This window comes from Pteropus medius, unplaced genomic scaffold (genome assembly GCF_902729225.1).
Source record: "Pteropus medius unplaced genomic scaffold, Ma_sr-lr_union100, whole genome shotgun sequence".
In the NCBI taxonomy this organism is placed as follows: Eukaryota; Metazoa; Chordata; class Mammalia; order Chiroptera; family Pteropodidae; genus Pteropus; species Pteropus medius.
The window spans coordinates 4,002,457-4,012,656 of record NW_024355205.1 but is presented as its reverse complement, the minus strand read 5'-3'; the positions used below and the strand labels follow the sequence as shown (position 1 = coordinate 4,012,656).

The window sequence follows — 10,200 nt, the reverse complement described above, 5'->3', positions numbered from 1 at the left end:
AGCAGTCTCCGGCAAGGATCATGAAAGATAGAAGAAAACAAACCTAGAAGTGCGAAAGGTGACCCTCCCCCCGCCCCACCCTTTTTAGAAAGTGTGTGTGGGGAGAGTGAGGGAGAGAGAGAGAGAGGTTTGGGAAATCCAGAAGTTAAGGATCCGGGGGGACCCCTGTTCCCGGCCCGGTGTTGAAAGGTCTGCCCTCGGCGGCGGCGTCAGCGCCTGGCAGCTGCCCGCAGGTTTATAAAGACACACCTCCCCCTGCTCCGCCTCTCCAGCTCTCACGCTCCAGGCACCGGCAAAGCCGGTCACCTCCTCCCGGACAGAACTAGGGGGAGATTGACTTGAGTCCTTCGGGTGACAAGAAACTGACTTAAGATGTTAAGGGGCGAGGGTGGGTGTGTGGAAGTTGAAACGCCTCATTTAAGTTGAAATTCTTTCTTTCTTTCTTTCTTTCTTTTTTTTTTCTTGCCTAACTTCAACCGCCTTTGGGGTTTTGGATTGGGCTTAGTTGCAAGCTTTTGAGACAGAGGCTTTCGAGCAAAATCTGGAGAGCCAATACTGAATTTCCAGGTAGCGCAGGAACCGCAGGGGGCAGCGCGCCGCAGTCTGAGTAACTGTGCCCTCGCCCACGGGGTGGGACAGGGCTTCTACTCCTAGCTTTTGCTGTAGCTGTAGCTGTAGCTGTAGCTGTTGCTGTTCTGCGCGGCCGGGAGTTGGTGCTTTTTTTTTTTTTTTTTTGGAAGGCGGGCGGTGACGTCCGAGGGAGTGCCAAAGGTCCCTGTGCACCTATGTTCCTAGGGGCTGCGGAGGATCCCGCCCAGTGGGAAGAGAGTCCTAGAAGGTGAACTGGGCAAGGTGGGGGAAGATTAGCTAGGCGTAACTGAGGTTGAGCGAGGAAGTGAGCCCTGCGGCCCGCGGGCGCAGGAGCTCGCGCAGAACCCACAGCGTTCTCTCTCACTTGGGCTCCCTCTGACCGTTAGTTTCCTTACCTGCTTCCAAGACGGATTAGGGCTCAGTCAATTCTCAGTCGCCATCTATCTCACACTACTCTTTTAAAAATCGTCTTTATTAGTAATACCACGACAAAATCGCATTTACCCTCATTTTATCTGGGGATACTTTCTGGAGACTGTGCTAGCCTGGCGAAGGAGCGTAAAGACACAGTGGACTCCCCAGCGCTGAGACCGAGCCTTCTTCATTTGTTTATCTGCCTCATTGGAGAGATTCCAGTATTTGGAGGCATCCAAAAAAATCGATTGAAGTGACTTAAGTCGCTCATTAACTACGCCAGCGCGGCCGGAGAAGAGGTGTTTCCGTAATTTATTCCCTGCGCTTTTGCTCTACAGGCGGCACGCTTAGGTTCCCAGCCGTAGTCGCAGAACCGGCCGGTGGAGGCGGACCCCTGTTAGAGGAGGATGCTCCAAATCTACATCCCTCCATACCCCAAGGCTGGAGCGACCTAGACCTTGGCATCGCGGAGCTGGCAAGGAGGTGCTGGACTGATGCCAAGTGGGACCAAGTGGCGAAGGAGCCCAGGCCAGGACCTCTTGCAGGATTAGTCTTTTCCTTTGGCGAAAGGCTTTGGAAAAAGCAGATGATATTTAAAACCACAACCTGTGCTGAAAAACCATCTACGCTGCCGCTCCTCCTACCTCCTTGGTCAGGCTTGTTAGAAAAGTTGCAGTTGGGAGGAGGTTTGGGGGACTGGGTGAAAAAGGTGAAGGGATTAATAAGTACATATTGATAGTTACAAAATAGACACAAGGATGTAAAGTACAGGACAGAGAATATAGTTAATAATATTATAATAACTAAGTATGGTGCTGGGTGGCTACTAGATTTATCAAGGCGATCACTTCCTAAGGTATATAAATATCCAACCACTACGATGTACACCTAAAACTAATATAAAATAATATTCAATGTCAATAATAATTGAAAAATAAAAATTAAAACAATTTAATCTAATAATGAAGTGCTTTTCAGAGCCTCCTGCCATCAGCAGCTGATCAGCAGAGAACTCCCCAGGGGAAATCACAGCTTGGGGCAGTTCCCCGAATTTTCTTCTTTCTCTAGTTTCAAGCTGGGAATTCTCCTCCCAACAGAGGGGAAAGATCCAGGCAGAAAAAAAGCACTTTTTCATCCCCCAGCCTCCCTGCCCCGAATTTCTCATCTCTTGGAAGGTCTTATAGGTCAGGATGTCTGATTAAAATCACTCTCACATAATAGCGACAAAGGTCTGGGAATCAAGGAAGAAGAGTGAAGAAGAGTGTCTAGTCTTAACCCACAGATTTTCATAGTTAACCAACTGCAGAAGGTTCCTGGAACTCCTGTCATTCGGTTGCTTTTTATGTTGTTTGTTTTGTCTTCCAAACGTCATTTTTAATAAATAGGTATTTTGTTAATTGTGATAGTTTAACACAATGTATACTTTAAAATGTTTTTAATATAACTTCAAAAATGATTTAAAATCACCTCTAAGAATGCATAGAAATTAATTTCTGGTCTCGTAAACATCGTTAGAATATTTCTTGTCTCAATATTCCTAGGGAGTCTTTACCCTTCAAAAACATAAATAAATACAATTTTTATGTTAAAACCAAGTCAATTAATCATATATTTTTCTCTAAATGGATTCTGGTGTCCAAAGAAATGTAATAGGGTTTACACCATATTTAGTTTGAGAAGAATTAAAATATATATATTCCAAATCGCCCTAAAAATTTTTGTGTAAAACATGTTAGCAAAAGAAACGAATCAAAGCGAAAATATAACAAAATAAAAATAAATGGTGGTGTTGTCTATTATATTATTTTTAATTTTTTCTGAAAATGTCAATGCAGCAGCAACCATGGAGTTTGGAAGGACATATTTTCCCCCAAATGCCTGAAAATAATGAATGATAAAGTTTTAAAATCTAATATTAATAACTTAATTATATTACTATATTATATTGTTTATATTATATTATTATAGTCTCTAAAATAAAATGCATTTAAACTATATTTCGATTATTTTATAAATCGATATTTTGTTAATTGTTCAATTATCCTTCAATTCTTTCCTGCAGTAATATTTGCACTGATTCAGAACACTTAGTTCTTCCTTGCTATTTTGAAATCGTAAAAGCCCATTAATTCAAAAGCAGGGAAGAAAGCTTTGAATTTGCTAGGCTGAAATTAAAATAGGTAAATTAATGTAAGTATATTTACATCATATTTGCCAGGAAATAGCTATTACGAGCTTTGAAATAAGTATCATTTTGAATGGACTGGAGCTGCGTGCTCAGTCCTGGGCTGACTAGCTGAGATTCTGGTTATATTGTTTCCTTGGATGTAAACATATATCTTCTGTAAACATCATGACAGGAAATACCCATAGCATCTAGTTATAATACAAGTTGATTTTTACAGAAGCAATGTTTGGGTTATAGGGGATATATATATATATTTTTAATAGAACTAGTTCCACTTACTTTTGCCACCGTGTTCACATAACAAACCACCTACTGTCCTAAACCTGGCCGTTTGTAAACATTCTTGTTGGACTAGAGGAAATGGGTGGAAAACGAGCAAACTATTTGCTTTTTTTTTGGTTTTGGTTTTGACTGAGTACACCAAAGTATTAAAAAAACACACCTTCTTCTGTGATATCAGGAATATACTCTCAGTTTCAGGTACAAATCTGGTTGCTGTGGGAAAAGTTCAGCTTTAGTCTACATCAATATTAAAGTACCGAAAACAGCTCAACCAGCTGTTAAAGGTGGAGAGAAAACTGCCCGCTTCCGAAAAGGGAACGCCTATCAATGCAGAAGTTTGCACGTAAAGAATGTTTAAATGACGCCGTTCGTATCCTTTGAGTAATCTTAAAGTGTGTGTGCGTGTGCCCAGGTGGCCTGACCAAGACTGCTAGTTACTTGTAAGCATATCTTGCGGGTCAAATACTGGATTCTAGTAGATTTCAGGGGCGGGTTCATCAATTAGACTTCCTGGCAAAAACTGGAATCCGAGAGCCGCGGTTGATCCGGGCCCTTCCGCGCAGGGATTCCCGGCCCGCCCGGGTCTCGGGGAAGCTGAGCCCGGCGTAGTTGGCGTGGCGCGCGCGGCGCGTGGGTGCGCGGTGTCCGGCCAGGGCCCTCAAGATGCACGCGGTGAGTGACTTTGGGACGACCCAGGTTCTCGTTTCACCTGGGCCTTCTCTACGCGGTTCAAGGGGGGCGCGCCAACGGGCGCTGGAAGCAGATCCTCTCGTGTTCGCCCAGAGACCTGGCGCGGGGCTACCATGCCCCGCCGCCAGGGGACTAGCCCTTCAGGGGCCCTTTGAGCCCTTCCACCGCGTTAGGTTTGCTTGGAGTTTACTGTCAGCCTTCAAGAGGCTAAGAGGCAGGAGAGAAACCTCTGGTCCTTTGCTGATAAAGCTCCCTGGGAAGAAGAAACTGGGGAGTTAACGTTTGAAAGGCAATAAGTCGGTTTTTCCCAAGTTGCTTGGGATGTTAACCCATACCGTTTCCCCACTTGCTGCATATATAGTGCAATGACATTCACCCATCCAGGCCACAGATCTGTGGTTCCAAGTGCTGGGACTTCATTCAGTCGCCCCCTGCCAATGATAATTCTTAAAACACCGTGACCCGGGGTGGGGCGCGGATTGGCACCAATTCTCCTACTTTTCAGCATTCATTTAATTGAATACACTGCTGGCGGAGAAAAAAAAAGTCTAGGTCTGGGTTTTTTAATTCATCGTATTTTTCATATTATAAATAATGACAATAATATTGTAAAATATGCATGCGTTTAAGGATTTTGGCCAACTACGTATAGAAGTAGGACTGTTAGCCCAAGCTAGATTTAGAAAAAACTTCTTTATACAGCATAGGTAATATAGTCAATAATATTATAATAACTATATATGGTTTCAGGTGGTACTAGACTTATGGGAGTATCATATAAATGTCTAACCATTATGCTGTACACCTGAAACAGTATTGAATGTCAACTGTAATTGAAAACTAAAATAAAAAAAACCTTAGAAATTAAAGAATTTTTTTCGTATATTATACTTTTCAGTTAAATTGATTAAATTAATTGTTGGGATGAAATGAGCAGATGAAATGCTGTTATTTAACATAGCACAATGTGTTGTGGAAACTAGGATGGTAGACCCAGGGATTACTTCTTGAAGAAAATGTGTAAACATTCACTGCTAAGTGTTTTGTAAATTCTCTTGTGGTAGTGGTTGATATATGATCCTTGAAGTTTCACTATAAGTCCTAGAGTAACATTTAAAATTCATGTAAGTCAGAAACATGAAGTTTAAACTCATGACCGGGCTTGAAATGCACCTTTTAAAACTTTATTTTACAAGCTCTTGTTCTAAAAGCTTCATTAATTCAAAGCATTTCTTTTTATTTTGTAACTGCCACTACAGAGTTTAAATTGACATTTTTCATATGATTATCACAATGATGTTTGCTTTGCTTCTTGTGATAGTGTTAGAGAAGGTTGGATAAAGTTTTTTAAGTAATATCTTAGACTTACAATTGGGCATGAGCAAACAAAAAATTTGTGTTTAGGAAAACAATATGAACCTTTATTTCTTTTGTTTTATTTTTAAAACTTGAAATGCATTTCTTTAAAAATTGTTAAATCTTTTTATTATACACAGGAAAAGGAAGGTCCTTTGCAGTCTGTTAAGGAAGATGATGGGAGTGGAATGGCCCAGGATGCTTTCTATGTAAAGAAAAGTTAATTTTGTGTTCTTCGTGTGTGCTCTTTCTAGTTCTATGTTCCCTGGGCTATCAGCACAATTGTTTCTTCAGTTGCTCAAGCCAGAGGCAGAGAAATCTTCTTTGCTTCCTCTCCTTCCCTAATCTCCCACATCTGATTTATCATCATGTCTTGTCAGTTTTACCCTTGACTATTCTAATCAGTATTCTAGTCTAAGCTGTGTGTGTGTGCGCGCGCGTGTGCGCGCCAGGAACTATTCTAGGTGTAGGTAGACAATTTTGAACAAAACAATACTGTGCCCTTGTGGAGCTTGCAGCCTGGCAGTGAGCCTAAGAAACAGGTTACTAACCAAAGGAAAGTAGTAGGAAGAAAAAGAACAGGGTCCTGTGATGGAGGATAATTGAGGGTGGAAGGAGGCACTTGGCTTGCTTCAGCTAAGATCCTAGAAGACCTATCTGGAAAGGTGATGCTGAAGCTGAGGTCTGAGGGATGACAAGGAGCCAGGTGGAAAGTGGTGGAGAGAAGTGGTCTAGGCATTGAAAAGCCAAGATGCAGAGGCCCTGAGGCAAGGGCTTATTCTAGGACTCCTTAGCAAGAAAGACATACAGAGGAAGTTGACAGAATAAATCATGCAGAGCCCTGCAGACCAAGGCAAAGGGTTTGGATTTATTCCGAGTGCAGAGAAAGCAGGCAGAGTGTCAAGCAGGCAGAAAGCTGAGCTTCTGAGTCAGAGAATCTGAATGTGAATCTTAGCTGGATGATCACATGCAGGTTCTTAACTTTACCCAGCCTTGCTATCATTATCCCCAGATAAAGATTCTAACCTGTCAGGGTGGTGGCGAGGATTAAATGAGAACATCTGCAGAACACTTAACACATTTGGCATTATAAGTTTCAATATGTGGTAACTTAAAAAAGAAAATATTCTGTTTAAGTGTTTAATTTCAAATGCTGTCTCCTCACTTAAATCAGTACTAAGAATAAGTGAAATTTTGGGCTGTATACAATAAAATGCCTCCTTATTAAAATATATTGTATATTGTAACGTAGTTTATAGGATTCAACTGCATTTTTAAAAATAAAAATGTCTCTATAGTACAGATTTTTAAGGAACTGTTATTCAAGTATGTATACTTAGAAGTATATTTTGGCCAATGTTCAGGCAGAAGAGATCAGTTTCATTCATTGTGGCAATTTGTGTATTTATCAGCTTCCATTATCTGTAGTTATTAGAGTTGGATTTATTTTCTTCTTTTATGATCATCCATGTCACTTAATGAATGATTATAGGTTGAGATTTTTAGTGTTTTAGAATTTCTAACATTATTGAGGATAAAGCCTCTTTATCCACAGACATTCTGTAATTCAAGTGCAGTTTCCTTTAAGTCAGTGGTTCTCAAACTTTAGCATACATGATAACCACCTGAAGAAACACACCCCCAGAGTTGCTGATTTCTAACAAGCCCCAGGTGATGCCCATGCTGCTGATGGTTCAAGAACCACATCTTGCAAACTACAGGCATAGCTCGTTTTAGTGTACTTCCCTTTATTGCACTTCACAGGTATTGTGTTTTTTACAAACTGAAGGCAATGCCTTCAACCAGCAAAAAAAGTTGGTTACAACTTGCTTTATTGTGACACTTGCTTAACTGGTGGTCTGAAACTGAATCCACAGTATCCCTGTGGTATGCCTGTACTGTCTGAAGCCAACAAACTCAGTCATTGGCTATAAGATTATTTATTGTTCAAGATATAACTCTCCATGTTCATCCTTGATTATTTCCACACTGAATTATTGATGATAGTTAGAAATGTTACTATGAAATGTTTTTTGGGAAAAAAAGTAATTTTCAAACTATCAACTTTCCAGCTTCAAGGACTTATTATTGATGCTTTTCATGGTAAAGGATTTCAGACAATAGAAGAATATTTTCAACAGAGAGTGAGCCACATTCCTCAAAAGTATAATCATCTTGTATTATACCATCTTGACAAATCAATAAATAAGGCAAGTAAGCTGTTTTGTTTTCTGACCAGAATACCAGTGTGTAATTATACTTTGTAAGGCTCCTCCCCTCAGTTTTATTTTTATTGAAAAATAATTGACACACAGCACTGTATAAGTTTAAGGTGTACTGCATAGTCATTTGACTTACATATATTGTGAAATGATTGCCACAAGTTTAGCTGACATCCATCATGTCATATAGTTATAAAAGAAAATTCAAAAATATATTTTTTCTTATGAGAACCATTAGGATCTTAACAAATTTCATTGTAAGGCTTTTAATTTAGTGTGGTCTCATACCTAGGCACTGGATAAAAATGAATTTCCGTGTGTTTCACTATTGCTGAAATGTATTCAGATATTCTTCATTGATGGCCTCAAAGAAGATGAGCCTTTGCTAATTCAGCAGGGATTGATCCCAAAGATAAGTGTCATGTTTTAATTTTGTATGGCTTTGGGTGACTTAAAGAACGTGGGTAGATTCAGCTTTCTAGTTAAGTCTGGTTTTTCTGTTCCTTTGAAATCAAATTTGAGAAGTTGGTAACAATGCTTCTTGCCCATATCCAATCAAAAATTGAGTTCAGCATGTTTCCTGAGATATGTGCTAAACAGGACACTTTGATAGTGCACGTTAATGAGTCAGATACAATTCCCTTCTGCCCTTGACAAGCCAGTGCAGTAAGCACGGTTTTATTATCGAATTTCACTTAGGAATTTAGGATGAGTAAGTCGTCTGGAGGTGGTGGTGAAGGGGATCTAAGGATGGTGTTTATACAATCCATATATTTAATTTTGCATTTAGTCCCACCCAATTCCCTGATACACACTTAACTCATGCAGATAACAGGAAGTGGGGGAGAGAAGATAACATTTTGAAAGATATGGAAGAGGACATCTCTAGAATACCTTGGAACCTTGAGCTGGTTTTTGGGGGAGATGAGTTGATAGCTGCCTCAACCTGAATTTCCTATTTAGATTTAAGAATACCCTCCCTCAAATTTAAAGTCAGATCAAATCTCCACTGGAGTTTTGAAATCATAAGAATTTTCATATTCCATGGGAATTCTAATTGGTGATGGAAATTTCATAGCCATAATTTAGACACATCCTAAAACATGTGCTGTTATTTCATGTAGATTTTAGCCAAGAATAGATCGATATTACCAAAGCGGATGGAATACTAGATTCTGTACTTCTAAAACCAATTGTGGTTACTAGTCAACACAAACTGGGATGTTATTCTCCATAGAATAAGAATTTCCTACAGAAAGGAATGTATTTAGTCCTACATTAAAATCTAGAAAGATTAAGCAACTTGTCCTATACCATATACATAATAAGTAGTAGCTATTGCATCTAACTATTTCGTCTGGCTTCTGGTAGACACAGCTGTGAGTGCAGCTGATGTATCTGATATACCACATATGATCATGACATATAAATGAGTTCAGGAGTGATTTCCTAGTCCGAAAGCTTTTATTTTTTCAATTAGAGTTGACATTCAATATTATTTTATATTAGTTTCAGGTGTATAGCATGGGGTTAGACATAATTTATGAAGTGATCTCTCTGATTAGTCTGTTACCCACCTGGGACTATACATAGTTATTACAATATTATTGACTTCTTTTTGTTGTAATTCATATTCCTGTGACTGTTTGTAACTACCAATTTGTACTTCTTAATCCCTTCACCTTTTTCACCCATCCTGCCAACCCCCTCCCATCTGGCAATCACCAATTTCTTCTCTGTTGTCTATAAGTCTGATTTCATTTATTTTGTTCCTTAGACTCCACATATAAGTGAAATCATATGGTATTTGTCTTTCTCTGACCTATTTCACTTAGCATAATACCCTCTAGGTCCATCCATGTTGTTGCAAATGGTAAGATTTCCTTTTTTTATGGCTGAGTAATATTCTATTGTATATATATGTACCAGCTCTTCTTTATCCAATTGTCTGTTGATGGGTGCTTAAGTTGCTTTCATATTTTGGCTATTGTAAATAGCACCACAGTGAAAACAGGATTGTATATATCTTTTCAAAGTAGTGTTTTGGATTTCTTCGGATAAATATCCAGAAGTGAAATAGCTGGGTAGTTCTATTTTTAATAAGAGTTTGCTTCAGGAGGTGGATGATTCAGTCGAGTGCAAATATTTGTCTGATTTGAGATAAAAGAAACATTACTTGGAACGCAGTAGTGGCTCAACCTGCTGTAAGTTAAAATCATCTGGAGAGCTTTAACAAGCACCACCTGGGTCTCATCACCAGAGGCTCTGGTTTACTGGGTCTGCCAGGGGTCCGAGGCAGCACGGTATTTCAGAACTCCCCAGGTTTTCTTAAGATGCAGCTAGGAGGTAAGAGCTGATTAGTTTGTTCATGGTCTTCAGCTGGGGTACCTTGGGTTCTTGGCTCCAAACTGGACATTTTCCAAGGCCCTGCTCCTATGAGTTGTTCATCATAAACTC

The 10,200-nt window shown here is 39.8% G+C and overlaps 1 protein-coding gene across 1 annotated transcript in view; it reads left to right on the top strand.

Moving 5' to 3' along the window:
• Positions 1–4,138: 4,138 nt before the first annotated feature.
• Positions 4,139–10,200, top strand: part of SYCP2L (synaptonemal complex protein 2 like) — a 72,516-nt gene continuing 66,454 nt past the window's right edge. The window contains exons 1-4 of the mRNA XM_039857899.1: positions 4,139–4,333; positions 5,662–5,730; positions 7,594–7,731; positions 8,036–8,155. Of these exons, the coding sequence (XP_039713833.1) occupies positions 4,139–4,333; positions 5,662–5,730; positions 7,594–7,731; positions 8,036–8,155 (522 nt within the window). The remainder of the gene's footprint in view (positions 4,334–5,661; positions 5,731–7,593; positions 7,732–8,035; positions 8,156–10,200) is intronic.